General features: G+C 36.3%; 2 protein-coding genes across 8 annotated transcripts in view; one reads left to right on the top strand and one right to left on the bottom strand.

The window, feature by feature from the left end:
• Positions 1-2,595: 2,595 nt before the first annotated feature.
• On the bottom strand, positions 2,596-20,331 carry LOC110380401 (uncharacterized). Of its 4 annotated transcripts, XM_064042045.1 has the most exons (9): positions 20,227-20,331; positions 18,556-18,576; positions 15,153-15,285; positions 13,350-13,492; positions 12,477-12,580; positions 11,630-11,781; positions 11,009-11,083; positions 10,363-10,478; positions 2,596-9,793 (listed from the first exon to the last, which is right to left on the bottom strand). In XM_064042045.1, exons 2-9 carry the CDS (start codon positions 18,568-18,570, stop codon positions 8,666-8,668), a joined length of 1,866 nt encoding a protein of 621 aa, XP_063898115.1. In that variant the 5' UTR covers positions 18,571-18,576; positions 20,227-20,331; the 3' UTR covers positions 2,596-8,665. The 4 variants fall into 4 exon arrangements, with proteins under 4 accessions (XP_063898115.1, XP_063898116.1, XP_063898117.1 ...); XM_064042046.1 differs by lacking the exon at positions 18,556-18,576 and having other exon boundaries at positions 20,227-20,330; XM_064042047.1 differs by lacking the exons at positions 15,153-15,285; positions 18,556-18,576; positions 20,227-20,331 and adding an exon at positions 14,000-14,131.
• A 416-nt stretch (positions 20,332-20,747) lies between these two features.
• Positions 20,748-26,522, top strand: part of LOC110374892 (adenosylhomocysteinase-like 1) — a 55,358-nt gene continuing 49,583 nt past the window's right edge. For all 4 annotated transcript variants that reach the window (XM_064042144.1, XM_064042143.1, XM_064042142.1 and 1 more), the window contains exon 1: positions 20,748-21,392. In XM_064042144.1, coding sequence (XP_063898214.1) covers positions 21,140-21,392 — 253 coding nt within the window. In that variant the 5' untranslated portion in view covers positions 20,748-21,139. The remainder of the gene's footprint in view (positions 21,393-26,522) is intronic.

Below are 26,522 nucleotides of genomic sequence, written 5' to 3'. Positions count from 1 at the left end.
TGCTCACGAAACTCTTGTTGTGTGGTATTTTTTTTAGCTTGTTTCAAAGCTTTATGTTCGCCTCGAGCTGTCCATCGTTGAAAATCCAGATTATAAGATATATGGAGAAGACATTCCATACACCGAATCTTCATATGCAGAGAAGAAATTCCTTGTTTGTAAAATTCTTCACGAAGTGGTCTGAAAGTCAAAGCGTCTAAATTATTCATCTCGCTTGGTTTTGCCAAGCAAATGGGGCACGTTGCAAATGATGGTACTTCAGCAATAATATTGGCCACTTTTCCATCAATCATGGTCATATGCAATTCATGTGATACAATAATATTTCCACACTGTGTAGATATTCGTTCATCAATTTGTTTTTTCATCTCTAACTCTTCAGACTTTATAAAATCTGCTGTCTCGGAAGTGAAAGTGAACTTCACTGGTCGACAATACAGAGTTGAGCAAGGTGTGGGGTTCTCCCAAACTATATTTTCATTCCCAGATGATGAGCCAGACACTAGCCGAAGAGGGACGATGCTTATCATGACTACTGATGAATCACCGAACTCTGTGGCTGTGTTTGACGTTTTCTGTTTATAGTTACTCTGCGACGAAGAACCATCAAGCCCCCATTTCCAGGTCAACTTGAGTTCTTCATTTTGAGACCTATCAACAGAACTCACATCTAGTAGAATCCTCTCCACAGTGTGGTCCAATAGCGCTTGCAATTTAATTTGAGCTCCTTTTTCGGTAATCTCCATACTCTCTTGTGGTGGATAACATCTTTTCTTGGCATTTACTAGCTTTGGATAAGATGGAAAGGCAGCACAGTTTTCTTCTTTCAGAAATTTTCGAAGAGCTAAGTACTTCCATCTCGAGAGCGCAAGTGAGGTATAAAGAGCTAAGCTCTTATCTTCAGAGACGGTACTTAGGCTCTGCTTTTTGAATAGTCGCTCGTGTACTTGGGATAACGTTTCTGGATTACTGGAAAGGTATTCGACTACTTTTGCCAGATTCGTTTTGCCGTTGTCTTTCAATTTTGTTAAGTACCAGTGCTGCAACTCTTCCTCTGAATTTTCTTCTACTATGGAAGTAGAACGTCTTTTTTTTTGCTTATTACTTAAGTCTTCGAACGGTTTTCTGTGCTCCTTTTCTGTAGATGTTCCCGCTTCCGTAGTACATACCGCAAGATTAGGAACATGGGAATTCACATCCACTGGCTCAGATAAGTCTGTGTCCGAAAAGCCCAACTCACTTCTCAGGTCAACACTGTCACAAATAGGCCAGTTGATATTTTTTTCCAACCAATTGCGATTATTTATACGATTCATAAAAGTTTTTTGACTTCTACTTGACTCTATCCACTTTTTATTTAGACTTACACAAAAAAGCCGACAGAACTCCTTGATTAAGTTTTTGTCTTCTTCAGAAACTGTGGTATTCAAAACAGAAATTATACTTTCATATAGAAACATATAATTTTTCAGATCACCACCACTTCTTAATTTCACAAAAAGATCTAGGTTGGTACAAAATCCAGCCATAGTTCTAACGTAAATTATTTAAAAAGTATTTCACCGTGTTCACAAATAAGCGACAAGAGCGAAACTAGAGGGACATAATAAATGTCTTTGTATTTATAGTCAGTGTTAATTACTCAAGTAGTGAACATATGAACATGACTAGCAGGTAGTAAAAAAAATACAGCCAATCAGAGACGAGCATTTTTTGATGACTAATTAGTTATGCGCTTAAACGAGCGCACAAACAAATGAGTCATCAATAACAATGCAGGTGCCAGTGCCACCGATAACATGCAATAATAACAAAACCTCTGCTAGAATTACTAGTTGTGTTGTAAGTACCTATGTGCCATTAAAACTATATATTTAACCAAAAATAAGGTGAAAACAGCCAAGTGAGACAGAAAATATACTTTGAATTGATCTTAAAAGGCAAAAAATGATATAGAAAATATTATTTTTTTACCGAATGATTACTCGCGCGGCTGCAGATGGCCGGCGCTGATATATTTTTTCTTGGATAGAGAATGACCCTAGGTATCATATACTCACGCCACAGACCTAACATATTCGTACAATTGAAGAAAAAAAAATAAACGTGATTTGCTCCATACAAAAAAATCTAATTTATTTTTTTTCAGACAAACGATCAACTTTAGAAGAAATTTCACAAGAGTAAAAGTTGTCTGGAATATCATGAAGAATCACATAAAAAAATATCGAATCGATATTGGAACTTTGTTGCCTATGTCCACTATTTTTCAATTTGGATCCACTGTGCGCCGTTGAAATCGCGATTTTATTAATAGCGTCTTGCCATATTCGGAAAAAACATAACCAAAATAAATAAAAAAAAAACATATTACAATATTGTAAAGCTTATCTTGTTGACAGTACTTTTTACAAAATAAAGTACGGATGACCAATTGGGACTAAGCAAAATAAAATATTTTATTGAATGACCAACTGGGACACGTTTTTTATAGATGCCAAATCACTAAAATGACGAATCGGGCATAACTCGTAGGTAAGTGTTTATCGACCCGGGTGCTGGAAGTAGTTACAAGGAAAAATAAAACATCAAAACTGAAATCATATTTCAATTTATTCGAGATTACATAATTTAACAAAACCGCAGCGACTTGACCGCCTTCAAATCGAAATTATTTTTATATTAACAAAAAATTACGCAGTTACTCATCCCTTCGTGTTATACAAGTTATAACTAAAATAATTCACTTTTGTACAATATTATTGAGGAAAGTAAATACACATAGATTTGGAATAACTAAACATTAAAAAAACTTATGTCATTTAAAATAAGCTTAATAGTGATGTGAATATTCAGATTTATAACTTTCTTTACAATTAATATGAAGAAACTTATAATAATCTAATTAGTTTTAACTATCTTTAAAAAAATGCAATAAATCATACACCATTTTTTTTAGTTTGAGATCTTTTCATGCATTACAACCTATAGGATATAAAAGGTGATACAAAATATTACATTGGTCTTAAGATAAAATAAAGCAAAAAAAGAATAAGTAAATCCATATCTGAGAAAGCTTTCCTATATTTTCGAGCAGAATCAAAATAACATTACTATATTTCAATATTACAGCATCAAGTCAAAATCCGTCCAATTTCGTTATTAAATATTAGTTCAAATGCATTATTTTATGAATCTTATGTCTCAAATAATAAAAGTGTGAAATCGTTTGAAGAAAGTTAAGATTGGACGAATCCAATATTCCATTTAGTTTAAGGGATGAAATAACTGCGTGCGTCTGTATTCTTCAATAAACACAGACTTAAGAAGACTACCTATTGACACGACAAATTACATTTTTCTGTCTTTCAAAAGTGCTGTTTGAAGAAATCTGTAAGTATCTTTGTATGTTTTTGTCAAATTGTGGTTGAAAATAGGTCATTAAAGAAATAAAGTCGTGTCAATCAGGCATCTATTTCAACTAAGTATCCTAAATTGCGCCTAGTTAGCTTCTTGAGCCAAATATTAACTAACGATATCGATTATATTTCACTTTCAACTCTAAAACTTAAGATATAAAGTTCATTTTTCGTATGCACCTATAATCTTTTTAGGAAAAAACTTCAGAAAACTTTAATTTTAAGTGAAATATAATCTACATTGTCAGCCATTTTATCCTACCCAATTAAAAGGTAAATAAGGCGCGAAAGCTACCATAATTAAATATACTTTGTTAATTAATCAATCGAAAAAAAAATACCACAACATTTTGCTTTCATTACGAAACCTTAGAAAAATCTAAAATATACCTTTTTTTGTTTTTATTTAGCTAATTTACAATGCATTATTTCTATTCCATAAATAGATAAGGTGGGTTTCTTGCAAAATTATACAATTTCTTCGTAAATTGAGAAATTTCACATGCAAAAATTCTCAAAAATACTTTGGATGCTACTTACACGACAGAGAAAAAACTTGGACAATATGTAGGTAGCCGTGCGTAGGTTACCATAGCTAATATTTTCTTACAGGTGGGTGAAAAAGGCATAAAAATGTACTAACTTACTAAAGTGTGCTCATCAGTACAATTTTGCAAGAAACCCGTGAACAAACCGTGGGTTTATAATAACATTACCGACATATTTGACTAATTAACTACCTAATGTTATGGTGACATCGTGGCCTTCTGGCATTATTGAAAATACCAATACCTATGTATTTACTGGCCATGTACGTTGAGTACTTCTTAACGATTTTATTTCTGCTTATAATCTTGGATAATACTTCAAAACACATTTATTTGGCAAACTAGCCGATTTCCTGTGGTTTCACCCGCGTCCCGTGGGAACTACTGCCCATACCGGGATAAAATATGACAGCCTATATTACTCGGGAAGAGAGTAACTTCCTACAGTGTAAGAATGTTTAAAATAGGTTCAGTAATTTTTGAGTTTATAAATAATAAACAAACAAAAAAATAAAACTATAAATATAGATATTTTGAACTATTATCCCAGCATTTTAAGATCAGACCTTAGAAATGACCCAGTTTGGGGAGTAATTTAGACCTTAAATTAAACCCCACGGTTTGTTTGAGACTAAAGTTAAATGTTATAATTAGATCATTGTGCATAACAATGAATTATTCTATACAGGTACTTATTCTCGAGCGATGGTTCTACAAGAAACTTATAGATATAACTAGAATTCAAGGTTCAAAGATATACTTGATAACTTTATAAGAGACTCAAAAAGCACAGTATTTTTAAGTTTTAACATTATGTTTCTCTATAAATTAATTACTCCGAAACGGATGATATACTGAAGCGTTTTTTTTAAATTGGAAGTTGCTACACTTGAGATCCAAGACGGTAGATAGTCCATCATTTCGAAATAGTGAGCAATTTCTCCCGACTTGTAATAGACTTTATTTTTTCAGTAATAAGGCGTACATCAAGTACATAATGCTTTGTACCTTAGATTCCAGTTATACCGAAGAGTTTCTTTGTATCATACATTCCTTAATCCTCATTTGATAACGTAAAGGGACGTAAAATCACAAACTTTCTTAAATTCAGAGTAGTTTTGTGACTTATCTCGCCTCGCCAATCTTTTTGTCGTTCATAATCATAATTTGTAAGGCTTAGAATTGAATAAATAAAACTATTTTATTTGCCCTTTGTCTGCTATTAAATCTTTGCTTATATTTTATTGAATTTAATTTCTTTTCATAGTCAAATTATTTGTAACAACAAATAGAATACATTATCAGAATCTTACAAGGATTTTTATAAAGTTTTCAAGTGAAATGAAATGTTTTGAAATGCTACCCAAACCACATTTTTTATGCGAAGCACAACTTATATTTTGCAATTTATCTTAACTTCGTTTGAGTAGAATTTCTCAACAACGCAAATCACGGTAAGAAAACTTTATCCATTTTCCAAAATTCACTATCCCAATTTATTTGTTTATATTAAGTCTTAAATCTATATTTATTTTAAATCTAATTATTTCAAACTATGAATAACAATATGAAAAATAAGAATTAACATTCATTATTATGCATTATATTTAGAACTATACGTTTCCCGCGGTTTCACCCGCTGCCCGTACCGGGATAAAATATAGCCTATGTTACTCGGGAAGAGTGTAGCTTTCCAACAGTGAAATAATTTTTCAAATCGGTTCAGTAGTTCGGAGCCTTTACGATACAAACAAACCATTTTTCTCTTTATTATACATATTAGTATAGATAAGTTTCACTACATATTATGGAAACCATATGAATTCTTATTTTTGGGTAGACTTAAATATTGTTGAAACACTTTTTGTTTTCATAATTCCACGTCAGAGGCCGTCAGGTGGTTTTGAAAAAACTCTGACACTAGGGCTTGTTAGGTGATTAAACCTGCAGCTCACTCGATAAGAAAGAACCAGCTAAATAATGTCAGTATTTCAATAATTATATTTCAATGTTAGTCTAGTTCTCACCCAAAAAATAAGACATTATTTAAAATCATATTTACCATAAAAATGTTACAGTGTACGTCCATTTCTATTTGCCCTATTAATATAACCAAGCCAATTCACTTGTTCAGTATTAGATCAGAAATAAGTTTTATTATAACGTAGTACCTATACACTCGATAAAAATATTCTCTGTCGAGTCTTTTCCCAACTATGTTGGGGTCGGCTTCCAGTCTAACCGGATGCAGCTGAGTATCAGTGTGCTACAAGGAGCGACTGTCTATCCGACCTCCTCAACCCAGTTACGCGGGCAACCCAATACCCCTTGGTTGGACAGCCGGGACCTATCTAGTTAAAGTAGGTTTTTTTTTCTTCATTTAGTTTTTTTTTTTCGTAACCTACCAATAGGTTTTTTTCTTATCAACAAGTATGTATATGTAGCCCGTAAAAAATATTGTGGGTATAAATAAATGAAATAAGACGATAGATGACCGGCATTAGGTCGGTCTGTCTTTTGTTCTAAATTAACTTTTTTCTGTGTAAAAACACAAAAAAAAATGTAGCAATAGCCATTATGAACGATGTTCGGCCAAGACTAAATTATAAAGACGCGGTTTCACCGAGGGAGCGCCTTTCTGCACCCGGATAAAATTCTTTTAAGTACTTTCTCAGGATATCTGTATACCACTTTTCATTGAAATAATTTCAGTAGTTTTTGAAAGCGCGACAGACAGACAGAACTACTCATATTAATAAGGATTGTATTTATCGAGTGCATCTGATCCGACTGACAAGTTTAATCAGCTTGAATTATATTATAATTGGACACAAGTACCTATTAGTACTAAAGCAATTTACTATTTTTATTTTGAATGAGCAAATCAATTTATTTTAAGAAGAGCCTGCTTTCATGTTTTGACTTATTTTCTTGGTGCTTTTTTCAATAGACTACCAAGAAAACAGGGGTATGTATGTGTGTATGTTTTCATATAAGGCGTTTCATCCTACACCTAGAACCGGCACTTAACAATTTTGGGCTTTTAGCTAATCTTGAAATGAAACAGCTAAAGTAATACAAAATAACAACTTTCTTTTTGAAAGTCGTTAATCCAACGTCGTCCAAAGTCATTCATTTTCCAATTAAAAAATAATTTGTTCAATTTCGATAGAATATTACTATTTTATATATTGTTGTCATGATCTGAAACTAAATATTTGAGCAACTAAAGAGTAAGTTTTATTAGGACGCGCACAAACATTGCGACTTTTTGTCGCAGCTGTATTTATTAAAAATTAAATATCTGTTTTAAATTATGTGAAAGTTTTTATTGAATATGGCGCTCAAATCGCAACTGCGACAAAAAATCGCACATGCGATTAATAATCGCAACTTTTGTCAACATCCTAAAAATCTACAGTTCTGTTAAAAAACTTAAGATTGACTTAAGAATTCAATTAATTAATTAATAATAATGACTACCACTATTTGAAATGAGAGAAAAGTATATTTCATTATATTCTAAATGTCTAATTACTAAATTAAATTAATATTCCTTAATGGAATTAACCGTTATTTTGTAATTTCAGTTAGCACTCGACATTTTTAACTATCAAAAAGTAGAGTCAGTTAAAATATTCAGTAGTTAAAAAACTTTTAAATTTTCGGCATTGTTTCTGAGACCTTATTTAAATAATTCTTTTAAAATTTACATATAAAATATAACATATTTCATGGATTTTATATTAACCAAATTTCTAATATTTTTCGCGTACTTTTTTGTCCAATCCAAAATTTTACATAAATACACTTAACGAATTTATGAACACATTTTAATATTATATTACAAAATAGTATTAAAAGTATAGTCTAAACAAGGTCTTAGGATACGACCGATTTTTTATCGTCCGATAAATCGTCTATTTTTTTTGACTAAAGTGAAAAATGCACCTAAAACTGTCAATATATTATGAACTAATGTCAAAATTATCAAATAAAATTTATATTTCACTTTCCAATTTATCTAAGTAAAAAATCGGACAACGAATCTTTCTGAAATAAGTACACTAAATACCTATTTAACTATATCTCGATATAAACTAACTATCCGATTATTACAGTTAAAATTTGAACTAATCTTACACATAAGTTTATAAAGAGAAATAGTAAAGATATCTGGTACTTTTTTAACACTAAAATTTTCAACTGGCATCCACTTTTTGTCACTAAGCCACTTTAGTGTCTTTTGTCACTTTAAATTTCACTATTTTAATTCCAATTTTGGTTCGTAAAGTCCATATTTAAGTTTATTTTTTAATATAGGTGGCGTTTGCTATATAATTTTGGCTAAAAGACCCCTTAAAAATAAAAATGTATGTTAAGTACAATATTTTTGGTAGTTACCTGACTTTTCTTTAAAAATATCCCCTTTTTTTAGAATCATACCTTAATTTGGGGCAATTTTGGCAGTGTGAAAATAAATATTATTAAAATAAAACTTTCACAATGGCAGTGGTAAAAACAACAAAAAATTTTGGCAAAAAACTCGAGACATCATTTTCAAAATCAACTCAAAAACACTGCACCAACACTTTTACCCCTACAACTTAGGGGGTCTTGAATTTTTAGGGGGTCTAAAAGGCCTCGTACCACCAATTCGTCTAGCCACAGAACGCTCACCGCTTACAAATTCTCGTACTAACTATTATAATCCTTATCACATCGGTCATCATGGTCCCAATATTTGTGGTTCCTTGGGACCTCGGTCACATGTCTGCGAGGAGGTGTCTTTGCCTGACCTTCCTCCTCCCCACTGCTTCTCCGGTTCATCCGGGCTCTACCGTCCCTATTCCTGGAGGTAGACCGATCCTTATATTTCTCTTTATCCTCATCTTCACTAACATTGTCTTTGGACTTCTGTCGAGTCCAATTCCGTTGTCTATTCCTGTTGGGGTCGTCTTTAACATCATTTTTCTCTTTTCTCCAATTCTCTACGGGTCTTCGGCTGCTGTTTTTCTGTATTTCATTGTTGACCCTCTCTGGCATTGTTGGAACGGGGGTCCGTTCGTTAACCCGTTCAACGACAGGGGGTCTTTCGGAATTCGAGGGGGTCCTTTCCGGGAATGACTGGAAAGTATCACCCCCTTGCTGGTTGAAGGCTACATTTGTGTACTGATTCTGTATATACGTCCCATCCCCTTGCTGTAAGTAGTTCACAAAGTTCTCTGGGTAGTTGAATCTGTGGTTTGGCGGCGGGTAGTCGGGTACGGGGAAGTTTTGTACATTAGGTAACACAGTCTGGTTGAACTCAATCTCTTCTTTCTTCTCTTCTTCTTGTTGCCGCCAAGAGTTCAAGTCATATCTCTTGTTCAAATTATTTTTGGCCGTCCAAGTTTCAAAATTATCTTGACTGACAGACAAGGCTTGTTCTTGTCGTAACAGTCCAGCGCCCGCTCCTAAAATCGGCCTCAACTTAGGCTTGGTATCTTCGTTATTATTGAGGCTTATCTGAGATATATTTTGGCTGACTTTTTCAGCGATTTCTGTAGTCTCACTTCTGAAGTCATCCTTTTCTGGGGATTTTTTCCAGGAGCCGTAGGAGACCTCGCTGAAATTTTCCTCTGTGGTCAGCTCTAGATGTGCCGCGTAGAACTGCTGCAGGGTATTGGGGAGGGGGAGGAACTTGTTGAGGCACAGGTCTGCGGAGAGGAGCAGCCAGATGGTGCTGACGGGAGGGGGGGACAGGAGACGAAGGCGGATGGAGATGGATAGCTCGTCTAGTTCTTGAGCGAGGACTGAGAGGAGTTCGCGACCGTTCTGCATTAACTGGAATGAGATAAGATGGTGTTTAGTTTTCTTGCTTATGTAATTTTTTGTGGTATATTTTTGTTAGGTGATAATATAGAACTGGATTACAGGAGGAGAATAACTACAAAAACGTAATCCCCTAAAAATAAGGGGAATAGGATTCAAATTATTAGTTAACAATTTAATTGATTCTGTATAAATTATGTGTTGGAAATAATAGTTGCAATGTCAAACAGTTACACGGTTCTGGTAAAATTCGTTATGGAGCATTTAACTTATAACGAAAATTCAAGTCCGTTCAAGATTGTTTACCTTAAGTACCTAGTCAATTGTCCCTTTACTAATAAATAAGGAATAGAGTTAATCCACGTTAAAATCGATGAAAATGTATGGTTACGCTTTCACGTCTAAACCACTGAAGTGATTTTAATAAAATTTGGTACAGAGATAGAGTTGACCTTGAGAAAGAACATACGATAGTTTTTTTCGTGGACTTTTGGAGAGTTATCTTGGAAACGCTATATAATCAACCCTGTCGCGGGCGAAGCCGCGGGCGGAAGCTAGTAAATAATGAGTAAATATAATACCTGTGTAGCGAGACTGCGGTGTGCGCGTATGTCGTCGCTGGCGAGTAGCGCCCGCATGTACTGCAGCAGCGGACTCGCTAGGATGTGCACCTTGTTGCCGTTGCACAGACGAGCCTCTGCAAATATACATAATATGTATTAGTTCATTATTTTATATTTATATAGGCCTATAGAGATTTAAACATAAACATTTCATACAAGGAATCGTGGGAAAAAAATGAACGAGGCCTTTATTTTTCCAGGGGGTCCATATTTCAGGCAACAATACTAACATTACTATCTTAAATTAAGTCAACTATTAACAACATTTAAAATTGTACTTAAGAAATATGGAAAGTTAAGTTTAAGTAGTAAGTAAGTTAAGCCATTTAGGCTTAGTTATTATTATATAGAGTAAAGAGGTTTTAAAAAGCTCCTAAAATCGTCATCAAATGCGAGTATAACTCGCTTACAAAGGAAAGGTACCATTGGATAAAGTTATGGCTGTTAACTATACAATTGCAAAAAACACGTCTGTTGTAAGGGAGCCCTCCTTACAACAAACGAGCTGATTTGGTTTTAGCTAACATTTTGCTTTGTTAAAACTGTCACATTAAATTAAACTGAAGTCATATTTCCGTATGCAAAAAAAATATATGAATCTTACCTGCAAAATAGTCTCCCATGAGGTTTGCAGCGTTTATTAAAAATAATGGATTTGAGCGTTCCAGTACATCTAATTCTGAAATAAACGAAAAAAATACATATTAAATATTAGTTTTACAAAGAAGAAATCGTGGCTAAGTAAGAACAGCACAGGTCTATCAATCATAAGGCTAAGCAACGTTTAGTTTGGTCTGTGGATGGGTAACCATCTAGTCATTTCAAGTTCTTCAGTGTATCGGAAGGCATGTTAAATTGATAGGCGTCGGCTGTCATTGAACATCCTTGGCAGTCGTCACGGGTAGTCAGAAGCCAGAAAGTCCGACAACCAGTCAAACCAAGGGGTATTGGGTTGCCCGGGTAACTGGGTTGAGGAGGTCAGATAGGCAGTCGCTTCTTGTAAAGCACTGGTACTCAGCTACATCCGGTTGGACTGGAAGCCGACCCCAACATAGTTGGAAAAAAGGCTCAGAGGAAGATGATGATGACGGTGCTGGTTCTTGAAGGCATAATGCTGAACTGGACCTATTTGGCGCAACTTTTGTTTTTATTTCTATGTGTGTTTGTATGGCTTGTGTCAATAAATAATTTTTCTTTCTTTCTTCTTTCATGATATAACACTTACTGGAGAAGGTTCCCTGCATGACCACATTGAGGAGTTCAGCCCGCAGCAGCTGCTGTCGCTGCTGACGCGTGAAGGAGGCTCCGACGGCCGCCAGCTTGCGAGCTGTGACCGGGTTCAGCAGGGCTGCGGCGCGGAATGTGCTGAATGCTTGCCTGAAAAGGTATAAAAATAAATGGTTATAAAGTAAAATTCTATGTAGGCTGAAAATCAGCACTATTTGAAGGTCAAATTTACAACAGCCTTCCTACACCACTTTCTATGTGTTTTTGCTGGGAAGAAGAAGTGGTGGAACAAACACTCCAGCAACACAATTCTGTCTGTATGGTTTGAATAACTGTCGATATACAAAACAAAATATACAAATATGGTTTTAGAGAACGTAGCTTTGAATAAAAGGGGTTAAAAGTCATGTGGTACTAGTGTAATTCGTCATACAAATACATCTAATGGCAATAGAACACAGCACCTCACTGAATTCGCATTGCAATATCAGCAACAAAAATACATCATCTGTGAAAATTTCACAACTATCAGATGCCAGATGATACCAGATGGATGAGGAAGTCTCAGTAATAGGGTCCCATTTGTGTATGTATTTCCTTGTGGCACACTGGTACTCAGCTACATCTGGTTAGACTGGAAGCCGACCCCAACATAGTTGGGGAAAGACTTAGAGGATGAGATGTTGTGTATGTATTTCCCTTTATATTTGTTTCCCTTCGGGTTGGTACCCAAAAAATTCTTTTTGTTGCGGAAAATTACTTGTAATAGCTACAGGATGATGTTAGGACAGTGATTAAAATTGAGTGGAGTTTCAGTAAACGGTGGTTGTGATGTTGGTACTCACTGCAGGCGTGTCTCGTCAGGACACATGGAGCAGACGGTGGTCTCGAAGTGCCGCAGCTTCCGGTTGAACTGGATGCCGTCCTCGCCAGGGGAGAACTGCTCCAACTGGGGATAGAAATAACATTGTATAGATACTAATATTATTAATGCGAAGATAACTTACATAGTTGTTTGTTTCACGCCAAAACTATCATGTTGATTTAAGATAAACTACCAAAAATGTATTGAATACAGTTGAGTAGTTTCTAGGCTTAGACAGATATTTTAAAGCAAGAAGACATAGCTACTTTTCATCTGGGTGAGTTGTTCACTCAGGACATGGGTGAAACTGTGGTCAATATTATAATAATTCCTATACTTACCTAAAGAAATGGACCCTAATGTGTTTCTTAATAAATAAATTGCAAATATTATACGGAAGTATGTATTTTTCATTTTTTTATGTGCAGTTGCTGCTAAAAAAATTTTTTCCTATAAAAGTATTTCACACAAAAACTAAATAGCATACAACCCTCCGCAGTCGAGTAAAATAAACCAACATCACATTTTAGTTGTAAGCCCGGGTAACTGGGTTGAGGAGATCAGATAGGGCAGTCGCTCCTTGTAAAGCACTGGTACTCAGCTGCATCCGTTTAGACTGGAAGCCGACCCCAACATAGTTGGGAAAAAGGCTCGGAGGATGATGATCACATTCTAGTTGTGTCTGTAGCAGTAATATCACTCACCAGGGTCAACAGCGGTACATATTGGTCGTCGACTCGGAGCATGTCTTTGAGCGAGCTGTCCTCTTCCGGCGTCTCCTTGTAGGGCTCCAACGCCTGTCCGTCACTCTTCACCCGCACTAGTGGTGCCTGTAGTCAGTAATATCACTCACCAGGGTCAACAGCGGTACATATTGGTCGTCGACTCGGAGCATGTCTTTGAGCGAGCTGTCCTCCTCCGGCGTCTCCTTGTCTGGAGTCTCCTTGTCGGGCTCCAACGCCGGTCCGTCGCGCTTCACCTCCATTCTAGTTGGGTCTGTGGGTAAAATGATGAAGAAAAAATTAGAAAAAAATTATACATATGTCTGTGGTAATTTTAAAAACGAGTCAAGTGCATGAAGGGTTCAGCGCCATCTATTGGTCAAAAGTCGGCATCAATTCACTATTCCTCGCGAACGAAATCACGGGCATAAGCTAGTTTTAAATAAAAGAGCTAAAAATCGCGTATATTGTATGGAAACCCTAAGAAATATTTATTTTATTCAAATTTTCAGTATTTATTGTCACGGTTCTTGAGTTACAGCCTGCTGACAGACAGAGGGACAATGAAGTATGAAATAATAGGATCATGACTCTACAAACACCTGCCTGTATTCCCGCGATAATCTAAAAACAGAATGAATAGATTTTGGTGATATTTTAGTCAATTATTAATTCGATTTAATTAAACAGAAAGACACTCATTTCTTGAGAAGAAATATCATCGTTTTTTATGTCTATCTACGTATACATAACACAAGACATTTCAAACATCAAAATCTACCTGTATCCGTTTCAGCACATTCTTCCGCCCAATCTAGTCTTTCATTTATCACCATTTTTGAACCACAAAATACCACTTTTTGACAAAAACAGGCCAAATTCACAACCTCACTGTACAAAGTCACAGGTGCTTCTAAATTCAACAATTTAAAGTATCTTATTACTTAACCTATTGTTACAAAAGAGGTACCTGTATTTACAAAAAAAAACTAGTTTAGTATTCTATCTCTTTCTTACTCGTAGCTGTGTAGTATTGTCATCTCACAAATCTTTTGTTAATGGATTATATAAAGCACAGGTAACTTAAGTACCTACAGGTAATTTGTAAATGACCATAATAAGCTATCTCGCTCATATTTTTATATTTTACTGACCACTGTATTTATTAAACAACAAAAACAGGTAAGTGGCCCGTTACATTTGTTTGCAAAAAAAAAGCATTCATTCGCTCATCTCACAGTACTCCAGTATAATAAGGTACTTTCTAAGTATATCTTGGAAAACGGTGACCTCTTCGAGGAACCCTAGAAAAGCGCACGTGGTGATTAACGCTCATTTATAGTAACTACCATTGTTAAGTATGATTGTAGATGGATGGAGAGGAAGAGGAAGACCTAAGAAAATATGGATAGATTGCCTGAAAGATGACATGAATAGGAAGGGCGTGAGTGTCAGTATGACGAGTGACAGGGGAAATGGAAGAGGATGACATATTGCGCCGACCACAAATAAAATTGGGAACAGGGCAGAAGGATAAATAATTGAAACTAACCAATTCATGTATCTAACAGATTATGAGAAATAAATAATAATCATTGCTTGATTGACTCATTTCTTCTTTACATGCGATTTTCTAATATTGTAAAAAATTACATTTATACTGTCGAGTCTACACCACTAGTTCCTTTTAGACCCTTAACTAAACCTCATCTCCCGAGCTTTTTCCTAACTATGTTGAGACTGGAAGCCGTCCAGTCTAACCTGATGTAGCTGAGTACCAGTGCTTTACAAGAAGCGACTGCCTATCTGACCTCCTCAACCCGGGCAACCCGATACCCCTTGTTAGACTGGCGTCAGACTACCCTAACGACTGCCAAGGATGTTCATTGACAGACACTTACATAGAAACCTCGCCTCACATTCCCCCAACTCACCAGTAGATCTGGGGCTCAATTCGGCCAGTGTCCTGGCGGCGTCCGAGTCCGCGTCGTCCCCGGGACGAGGCTCCCGCAAGTGATGCCGACCGGTGTACCCTCGCCCGCGGCCAACACTCGACATTATAACTAGCTGGAACGATAAATACAATAGTGAGTTGGGGGAATAAGAATAGTGAGTTGGGGGACTTGGTAGACTGGGCAAAATCTGTTTTTTCCCATGCCCGAAATCAACACTCGATATTATAACTAGCTGGAACGATAAAACGTAAGTAGTGAGTTGGGAGAATTTCGGGTAGTTAGCAACAGTGAGTTGGGGGAATTTACAGTGTGTTGGGAGACTTGGTGGTAAAATAAAATGAACAAAAATAAAACCAAGCTTGTGTTATAAGAGCCCACTGAAACAGTGGTATTCGACCACAATAATATGTGGGGAAAGGCTAGATCCAGGTAGATGACGAAGAGTATATAGGTAAAAGTATATAAATAGGTAGATAAAGTAGATTTTAGCCTTCTTTTGAAAGTGGGTGCATAAGATTTGGATTTGGATGAACCCGTGGGAATTCGCTAGTTTTATGGTTCACGGTGTAAAATTAATATTTTTATTACTTACTGCTTAATGTAATAAAGTTGAAGATTGTTTTGTGTGTTTGAACGTTCCAAGGAAATAAGGGCAGATTTAAATATCTTGCAGTTTCATATCTAACGCCCATTTATCAAGCAAAGATGTAAGCTACTTTATCCGGGTTTGCAGAGAACTTCCTATGGGACGCGAGCGAAACCGCGGGCGGAAGTTAGTCTTCTTTTAAAATTTCACTCAAAACCATTGAGTACAACAGCATGATTCATAGACTCACTTTCTCATTCATGATTTAATAGCATAGAAAAAAACTAGGTTACACTATGGTTTAACGATTCGGCAACCATATTTGGTAGGTCAAGTGTTTAAATATGACGTGTGCGCATTCATTTGTTATTCATACTTTTTTTGGTAGTTAATTATCATAGTAACTGTTTTGTTTAGATTCTTCAATGGCAACTAATAATGGCGTCCACGGCCACGGCGGCTGTTCTCATTTAAGGAGATCAGCCAGCTGCGCTGGGATGGGATTGTCGTCCTATCGGGCTATGAGAGTGAAGGAATAGTGAGTGCACCTGTGTCTGCTCAAATGCTTGTGCACTATAATATGTCCTGCGCAGTTGGCTGATCTCGTTAGAGAAACAGCTGCCGTGGCCGATAATCGGCTAGGAGGACATCATATAAACTCTATTAGGTACTGCTAAGTTTCATCAAAATCCATTGAGCCGTACACACATGCCTTTCGCTTTTACATAGAATAATAATAATGTGATATAAAATAAGTGCAATAAGTGCAATATAAATTAAGACGTCATATAGTCTTATCTCGTAGAAGATTTCACTGCTTAATATTATCGGTTTCTTGATCCCTACTAATATTATAAATGCTAAAGTAACTCTGTCTATCTGTCTGTCTGTTACGCTTTCACGTCTAAACCACTGAACTGATTTTAATAAAATTTGGTACAGAGATAGAGTTGACCTTGAGAAAGAACATAGGATTTATCCCGGACTTTTGAAGAAGTCTCTTGGAAATGCGATATATCCGAACACTACGCGGGCGAAGCCGAGGGCGCAAGCTAGTATTTTCATATTTAATCGTAAATATCTCATCTATATCTCGAGTACATACAGTGGGAAATAATGCGCCCACCAAAAAAATATCCTAACACCTTGATAAATGATCCATATTATAAGACTAAAATATTTTTTCAATTGGAAACTGTAGTTCCCGAGATTAGCACATTCAAAATACAAACTGAAAAACTTTTGAACTTAGAGCCCCCGCAGACCACAGACTTTTTATCGGCCGATAGTTTGGTCGGGATCTTAATCAGTACGCAGATGTAAGCAAGTGCGCACACTATGACGATTTGGTATCGGCCGATAAAAAAGTTTGATGGGCTTCCCGATTCCATTCAAACTAAACTGTCGGCAAACTATCGGCCGACCGTATAATCAGTATTGGCTCCCTACCACACGCGCACACATGACGATTTTTTAGTCGGCCGACTAAGCCGATAGTACAGTCGCTCCTTGTAAAGCACTAGTACTCAGCTACATCCGGTTAGACTGGAAGCCGACCCCAACATAGTTTGGGAAAAAGGCTCGGAGGATGGTCGATCGCGCGTGTTTTGTAGCTAAGCTAGCTCATTCGATAAAAGGCGAAATTTTTTTTCGGATAATCGAGTAATTTGGAATGCATAGTGTAAAATTTTCCATTTCATAATTTATCACTAAAGATAGGATGCACTCAATACTCTCGGGCTCTCTTTTTAATTTTCCTTCTCCGGTGTATGAGAGCAATAATAACATTTCTATGCAATGTTTTATTAATTTTCATCGTGCGGTGCGACCACTCTTTTCACCAGTTGGTTAGAAACTAGCAAACAGTCGGCCGACTGTTGGGATAGTTTGCGCGCTCATCACCGACTAAACTGTTTAGTTGGCTCGGTGTGCGTACTAGCAGGCCAACCCGACTAAACTATCGGCCGATAAAAAGTCTGTGGTCTGCGGGGGCTCTTAATAATATTAGATCTACCCTTGAAAAGTAAATCAAGGTTGTAATAAAAACTAGATCACATTAAGACAAAGGATAAGAATTGTGCATCTTACTTCCTAGTAATCTTATATGAGTAGGAGTCACCACAATAATAACTATAGCAACTTGAAGGAAACCAGCCAAGTGCGAGACAGACTCGGGCAAGAAGGGTTCTTAAAATAATCTATCCACCAAAAGCTAAGAAAATGTAAATAATAATGGTCTCACTAGCCACTAGCAATCGCTAGTGTATTGTTGCTGAGGAGTTTGTTGCGCCACTTCTTCCCAGCAAAAACACATAGGAAGTGGTGAAGGGTGGGCCTTTTGGGGGCTGTCTTTTGTGAATTTCTGACAGTCAAAAAGTGCTGTTTTACAGCCTAATTTGAATAAATGACTTTTGATTTTGCTACATTAGCTGTTTGGTTCAAACTCCACTGTGCCAAAAACTTTTTGTGAGTATTTCTTTCTAGGCTATTAAAGGTTCTTATGAATCATCAATAGCTAGGTGCACGGTTCCATGTAGTGGATTTTATGGAGAAGAAACTCCATAGAAGTAGGTATAATATATTCAATATACTGTGAATATTTCAAGCGTCTACCTGTTGCAGTGAGTAAAAGTGACCTAAACAATCAAAATAACAAGCAAATTTTGGTAACAGGGGCCTATTTAACTCTTTGGGTTACGGAACCCTAAAAATACATAGGAAGAATACATAAAAATATTAAAAGATAGTACAGTGCATATAACAGTTAATTTTGTGATAAAACAAATAAATATATACCTTCTTTAAATCCATGGCTATCTGTGGAATGACAGAAAAACATATTAAAATGTATTAGCTTCATATGATCTTGTGCGAATTCATGTGAACGGATATACAAGAAACTGTGTTTATATGTATATTTATAGTGAATTCTTGTGCATACATCATCATGTGCCTAGCCTATTCCCAACTATGTTGGGGTTGGCTTCCAGTCTAACGGGATGCAGCTGAGTACCAGTGTGCCACAACAAACGACTGTCTATCTGACCTCCTCAACCCAGTGACCCGGACAACCTAATACCCCTTGGTAAGACTGGTTGTCAGACTTATTGGCTTCTGACTACCCATAACGACTGCCAAAGATGTGCAATGACAACTGGGACCTACAGCATATTTTTCTCTCTGAAGCACAGTCAGTGGTGACCCAGATATACTTAGAAAGTGAGTACAAACTTAGAAAAGTTGCATTGGTACTTTCCTAACATGGAATCGAGCTCACACTCATTCTTGAGAGGTTGGTTGTTTACCCACTAGGCCACCACAACTTTTTTTACAAGTAACTGACTGTCTTTGTATTATAGTGAATTTTTGTGCACACATGAAGTAAATATTGCAATACTGTCCATTTAGTGCTATATGCAAGTTAGAAATAGTGCATTTCAGAGAAACTTTTGATTGGTTTGCTTGTAATATTTTCTTATAAGAAAAATTTACAGAGGCTTAGAAAATATGAAATAATATGAAGTTGTTTATTTTGTTTGAATTGGCTTTAAATAAGTATTACCCATGTTTTTGTTGAATTGCAGTCGGAGCACATATGTGTGCCAAATTATATGCTAATATATGTGAATTTGATTACCATAGCACACTTTTTAATAATGATGTCTCACTCTTACAAATGTACAAGTTAGAGTGAATCTTACAGGCCATTTAGCTAACAGTAATTATGTATGAAAACATTAAAGATTAAGATTAATAACATTTTTACTTTATATTAGAAGAACTATTCTCTTAAAATACTGTACATCACAAGATAATAAGTAGCTGATACATTCAATGTTATTCAGTCATTCCAAGATTAAAGAATAAGAGTCATGCTAAAATGTGCTAACTTACAAAAACATACATAAAAATTAACATAAAACCTCAAAATCCTAGGCTGAATGACGAACGTTTCCTTAAACTTGAGGAAAAAAACTAAAAAAAAAACGAAACTACACATATGTCAGACAGAGCGTGTGTGTTATTTTATTAGTATGTCATGTCGTACGAAATATCTCGAGAACATCTATTTACACATCATTATCACTTAACTTTATACAGTGTGACGCTTGTAAAGATAAAGATGCACACACCAATACCTTTTAAATACAATAAATACATAAAATAATATAATGTATGACATGTAAACACTATGACAACTAAATTGTCACACAGGCATGTTTTCAAAAATTTACAGGAAAACCATCAATGAAAACTCAAAGGATATGTTTCAAAGGTTTTGTTTACATCGCTTTCGAATGCGATTTAAATATGTATCTTTTCAAAATATCTTTGTTCGCCGGCGAACGCTCCAATGACGATAATCGACTGTATTTTCGTTTGTGAACGACGCACAAAAATGGATGAACTTTAAGCGAAATATGTGAAAAAACTGTTTTAATAATAATTTTGTAAATATTTACTCACCAAGTTAAATAATAGAAAGTATTTTTGAGTTATTTATTTCCTAGTTGTTTGGTCGCGCAGTAGTTGACATACGTTTCACTTCCATATTGGCGACGATAGTGATGTGCGTAGGAGTTTCTAAATATAATTTTCATAGATTAAAAACCGGTAATATCGGTTTCTGTTTAAAAAATTAGAGTTTATAACGGAATGCAAAAAAGGTTACAATAGATCTTAATGTACAATGCGAAATTGCAATACTGCTATAACTTGGTTTAGAAAATAAATATGCCTGAAACTGATTTTGGCATTGCTGTATCGTAACATAACAAAGCAACCACGCGGTGTTTGAACATTAAGTATGGATTTTATTGGTTGAATATTGAATAAGTTTTTATAGTTATTGATCAACCTACAAAATTGAATAGTATAAAGGAAAATTGATACTTTTAATTTCAGTAGCAATAACCGGAACATTTTATTTTAATCGGTTTTCAAGTTCTTTTGCAATCCCTGCTTGAATGCCGATCGAAAAAATGACATTTCAGTTTCGGGGGTGAAGTATGGAAGAGAGGGGTGTGCGATTTTGCTCGGGCGGATAACTGAAGAAATTGTATTTTCCATCTGTTCTATTTAATTTTTTAGTTTTCCATGACTTTGCCGATAACAAAATAACATCGTTCCACCACATGAATTTAATTTTGTACCGCGAAGTGTTCTCCCAATCATTAAATTTATTTTAATCGCCACTGCGGTTGTTTGTACTGCTGTTTTTATTATTGATATTTTTATTTTACCTCTTCAATGTGCTTATAGTCAACATTTTCTAATAAAAACGTAAAGTGTACTAATAAGAAGGTTTTAATATAGAAAACCGTAAAATCTAATTGGATTATAAGCTGAAAAAAAATAATTAAAAAATAAAAATTCAAACATGTCTGACGGTCACGGCGAGCCGAATCAGTTGAATTCTAGTCGGAAAGATAGTGTGGTTACTGCTAATGTGCCGAGTGATAGCCCTGTCACGGACCCTGGGCAGGTCCGCGGCGGGAATACGGAGGCCGGAGCTGCAGGGAAGTTCGACGGACAGCGCGGGAAATCTGGCGCTTTGAAAAAATCTGCGAGATACCGAAGCAGGTCATTATCGGCCTCCTCCGCCGATTCTTACAGTTCTACATCTTACACTGGTGAGTAAAACACGAAATAATATTGTTTTCAGATGTCTAGCAATGTGCAGTGTGTGTAAAAATAATTATATTTTCACAAATCTTCAGTTAGTTGCACTGAAGTTTGTAAACAATGGGTGCAAATTATCATGGATAAATGCCAAGGAATTTGTATTCAGTTGGATAATAGAAATTATTCTTGAATCTAAAATCTCTTGAATAATGGGTAAGTATTTAAATTGCAGTGATGCACTGGGATTTTATATTAAATGTGATATTTTCTACCACAATGATAAAGCAAAGATTTGAATTTGCTTTAGCAAACATAAAATGTAAGCACCTATTTCTATATGTATTATTATTTATATGAGAATCTTGACTATCCTTCTAATCCTTATTTCTCTTTATATGACAATCTTTTTAAATACAATGGCCAGCAGTAGGTAAGAAACGTTTCTCAAAAAGTTGGCTTCATCTTCCAGTGTGCCATAAGAAGCGACTGCCTATCTGAACTCTTCATCTAGTCACCGGGCAATCCAATATTGCCTGGTAAGCCTAGGGGCCATATTTTCTGAATACCTATAAAAACTGCCAAAGAGTTTCGAATGATAATCAGAATGAATGTGAAATTATGTCTTCTGAAATACAGAGGAAATCACCATGACATAGATGGTCACCTGAATGGTATCCTAAATAGTTTGTGAATACAAACCAGTGCTTGGTCTTTTAATTAAGTAGCCAAGAATTATAATGTGCAAGAGTTTTTACATCTCTGCCACTGACCAGCCAGGCTTCGGGCCAGGTGCAAGCGTTGCTTAACCATTTATTTATTTATTTAATAGTTTATGTACACACACAGAATACTGACAAAAAGAAAAAATAGATACATAGTACATAGGCACAGCTTATTTTATAAGAAATCTCTTGCAGCAGGCCCGTTATGGGAGAGTTAGAATAAGAAGACCAACCATGGAATAACCATATTATTGGTCAACCCATGTGGCTGATACTTAGCCACTAGCACTCTCCGTTGAAAATGTTATTGGTGCATAAAACCTCCTTACATCAACCTTCAATAAGATTTAAAATAAATATAACAACTATCCTACACAATCCCTTGAGAATGATTGTCACCTTTCAAGGAAAACCTACAGAAATAAGGTAGAAAATGTTTATTTGTTAGGTAAATGTCTTGTGAACAATAATATGGTAATCAGATGGGTACCACTGAGTTGGAGATTTGTAAACATCATTATTGTTACCTGTATATGAAAACAACTAGTTTCAGCTTGCGGTTTCGCCTGCATTATATGGGGAAACATACAATATCTTCGGCTTTGTGAAAGATGTTCAGATGACTAACTGTTTCTCGCGATTCCTCCCGCTTCTTGGGGAAATTACTCCACATTCCCAGATAAAAAGTAGCCAATAGCCTTCCTCGTTAAATGGGCTATCTAATGCTGTAAGTTTTTTTTATTCCAGGATTACTGGTTTGGAAAGCCATCCATTCCATAGCACTGTCCTCTTGCAAAGCTTAAAATATTATAGAGCTGAAGAAATTTGTTTGAACACGCTAATTTCCGTTAGACTGGTCCGATTTGAAAATATTTTTTTCAGTGCTTCTGTTTTAGATAGCCTATTTATTGAGGAAAGAAGCAATGTTTTATTCTGTAGCGCGAATTATTTCCCACGCGACGCAGGTAAAACCGCGAGAATTAGCCAGTCGTAATATAATAGAATAATGCTACTCTACACAGCTTAATTTTGAAGTTTCATCGGAAAGTTCAAAATGTATGCCTAACCTTTCCACCTTTCATCAGATCGATATATTTACAATGCAAAACTGTATGCGGGTTGCGGCTATCATTTCTTGAATAATATTACAATCATTGTTTGTTTATTCATCGCGGCCTTTCGTTGTTGGCCAGTAAAACCCTTGGTATCGATTCTCATCTACCTATCTTGATATCTACATAATCATTTACCTATGTATCTACAAATTGTTGAGACTCTATAGTCTAGTTAGCCTAAGCTTGCTTTACCATCGGAGATGTGGCATAGCTATGCTATAGTTACAGGCACGGATATTGAGCTCTCGGCGGAAGAGTGGGGATCGCTTTGCGCACTGTACACAAAAGGCAATAAACCAATAAATCACTTCTGCGCAGGTGAAGGTCAGGGCTCAATATCCTTGCCGATGATTATACTAAAATGTAATAGCTAAGCTGTGACCGTTGCCACTGATGCTAAGCTATGTAGCGATACGAGTATCATGTACTACGAAGGTAGCTGTCTCAGGAAGATGCGATTCTCGAGATGAACCATAGTAGGTACGCATCTTTCCTTAAAAGAAATACAGCTTAGTAGAATATGTTTCTACCAGTGCTATGCTTTGTGCATCAATGAATACGTAGCATACCACATCCCCGGTGGAAAGGCAGCCTTATGCTAATCATATTCTTTACCTACTACACATAGGTCTATCCCATACAATTCGCCAAAAATTATCCCATCCACGGATTTCAATCAATGACTTAGCCATTCAATCAAACAGCTAACCCTTTCTTCTTGCGTTTAGCGTCTTGAAATAATCATCAACACCGGCTAGTCGACGTTATATTGAAAACAAAATTACATTCGTCGTTTTGTCGTCCCCTGCCTATATATCCTTCCTCGCTCGGGCTCAAAACCTTCCTCACATTATGTTCAATGAATCGATTCTATCTCTTTATCTCTGTGAGATACGATTTATTATGGGTTTTGCTGAATTTATTGCGTACTAGATTCCGCCACTTACAGCCGTTCCCTATATTATATCTGTTCTATGGCTCTTATATCTATTGCGAGCAAAAGAAACGATGGATGGATTGTGTGAAAGTAGATATGGTACGAAAGAATGTTACTTGTGAGATGACGGCAGATAGAAGACTATGGAAGGAGAAAACATGCTGCGCCGACCCCAAATAAAATTGGGATAAGGGCAGGAGGATGATGATGAAGTGCTAGTATGCAAATTACTACAAAGACAAAGTATTAGGTAATAAAAACAGGATAAGGATAGCTACCTATAGGAAAAAGGCTCGGAGGATGATGAGTATTAGGTAATAGTAAGACAGAGTATTTTGAACATCCGTTGGAATAATAACGCATTACAATTATTTTGAGTTTCTCCAACGGCTTAACTCGATTCCCAAACTTTTAAAACTGCTGAACACCGTATCGCCAAAGAGAAGTTTAGGATGTTAAATAAATTTTGGCGTTTGTATTGTTAAGAAATTATGATCCTTTACGTTGTCAGTATCCTTACGTGGATCTCTTTCCGGTCGTGTTGGATTGCCGTCCCATCGGGTTATGAGAGTGAAGGAATAGTGAGTGCACCTGTGTCCAAGCAAATGCTCGTGCACTATAGTATGTCCTGCGCAGCTGGCTGATCTCCTTAAATGAGAACAGCCGCCGTGGCCAAAATCGGCCGTGGACGCCATTATTATTATTACCCTTTCGTGGACAGATCACCTTATAAAGGTCGCTGACGGTGACTGGAAGACGCTGGATACAGGTCGCTTCCAACAGGCATCTGTGGAGATCTAAGGGGGAGGCCTATGTTCAGCAGTGGACGTCCTATGGCTGAGATGATGACGTTGTTATGCTCTTGAAAATCTTGATTTGTTCTGCTAGTTTTAAGCCGACCTTACCTACAGTCCACTTACAATATTACTTTGATAGCATAGTATATGTAACTAATATCATTTGTTTCAATGTATAATACGTTACGTAACGAGTCTGGCCGTGAGGGGACTTCGCAAAACATTCAGTATATTGAAGGTTAAATATTTAGGTCAACTCTTCAATGTTATTGTTTGTTACTCCAGAAGTATTGGACTAGCTGTTCTTCGTTCCAAGGAAATTGCTTCCTTAATGAAGCAGCTTTCTATTGGTGAAAGAATTTTGTAAATTGGTTCAGTAGATCCAGTAGCGATCCCGGATTAGAATAGGACCTCCCCATCTCTCTCCCGTGGGACACATCTGCATTTTGGGCAACCCAAATGATGATGGGTAAATCACCACAGCATTCCTAAAGAGGGTTGGCGTTAGGCAGGTAAAACATGCCAAAATCGTTTCAAGCATGAATAGAACAAATGTGATAGACCTATCGGCTAGGACAGATATGGGTTAGCAGCGTGAGGGAGTGTCAGACTTTTACTGAGTAAAACCCACCATGTTTCTTCGTATGCCTTTTATGTAATACCAGGACCGCGGTAACTCTTTCGAAGAATCCTGCAGCCCCGGCAGGCCTTGGCTCTGGTGGACCCCGCTGATTTGACGAGACCTGTAGTTAAGATCTTAGAAACCAATGGCTGCTAAAAAGGTGAAGGAAAACATCTTGAGGAAACCTAGACTATAAAGTCTGAAATCACCAACCCGCATTGAGCAAGCGTGGTGATTAACGCTCAATCCTTCTCCGTGTGAGAGGAGGCCACAGCCCAGCAGTGGGACCACAAAAAGGCTGTAACTCGTAGTTAACATCGGCAAATGTATATGTTGACAAATTATAAGGTTTCCACGACCCTGATTATACAAACGACAGGATTATAGATTATGTATTATTACTGGCTTTCAAGGGGATATTTGATACTTATGTAAGTCTAGCCGTTGATCGCGGTTTTGCGTTATAATAGTAATAGCACAGATTATATAATAGTTACTACGGTAATAGTGTATATTTTTGTAGTGTTAAGCGAAGTTTTTCAACTGACTTTTCCAATTATTGATGATAATTCGTTGTAGTTTATTTATTTACATATGGTTTGAAAAAATCTTTTTGTAGGAAAGGAGTTATCAACTGTGGTAGGTACACCTTTAGCACTATCAAAGTTTTGTTGGAATTGTTCCCATTTGGACGATAAAACCACTGAAATTATTAACAAGCTTTTAATAGTATTTATTTACATGTCAATTTTCGCTTGGCTTAATCCAGGTAATCCTCTACTCTGTCGCCATGAAAAACAAAATACTACCAACGAATTAAACCTTACCACTTATTTACAATACTCAAGTGGAGATTATGTCATACTTGTGCCAAGTTCTCTCGAATTCATGAGTATCGGTCACCCTTGGCCTGCTAAATATTATCCGATTTGTCACGCACTACAT

Source organism: Helicoverpa armigera, chromosome 27 (genome assembly GCF_030705265.1).
Source record: "Helicoverpa armigera isolate CAAS_96S chromosome 27, ASM3070526v1, whole genome shotgun sequence".
In the NCBI taxonomy this organism is placed as follows: domain Eukaryota; kingdom Metazoa; phylum Arthropoda; class Insecta; order Lepidoptera; family Noctuidae; genus Helicoverpa; species Helicoverpa armigera.
This window is presented reverse-complemented; position numbering and strand designations above follow the sequence as displayed.

Coding starts and splice junctions, on each gene's coding strand:
- LOC110380401 (XM_064042045.1), bottom strand. Junction 13,493..15,152: donor ATTGAGCCCCAGATCTACTG/GTGAGTTGGGGG, acceptor TTTTACCCACAG/ACCCAACTAGAATGGAGGTG. Junction 10,479..11,008: donor CATGGGAGACTATTTTGCAG/GTAAGATTCATA, acceptor GTATATTTGCAG/AGGCTCGTCTGTGCAACGGC.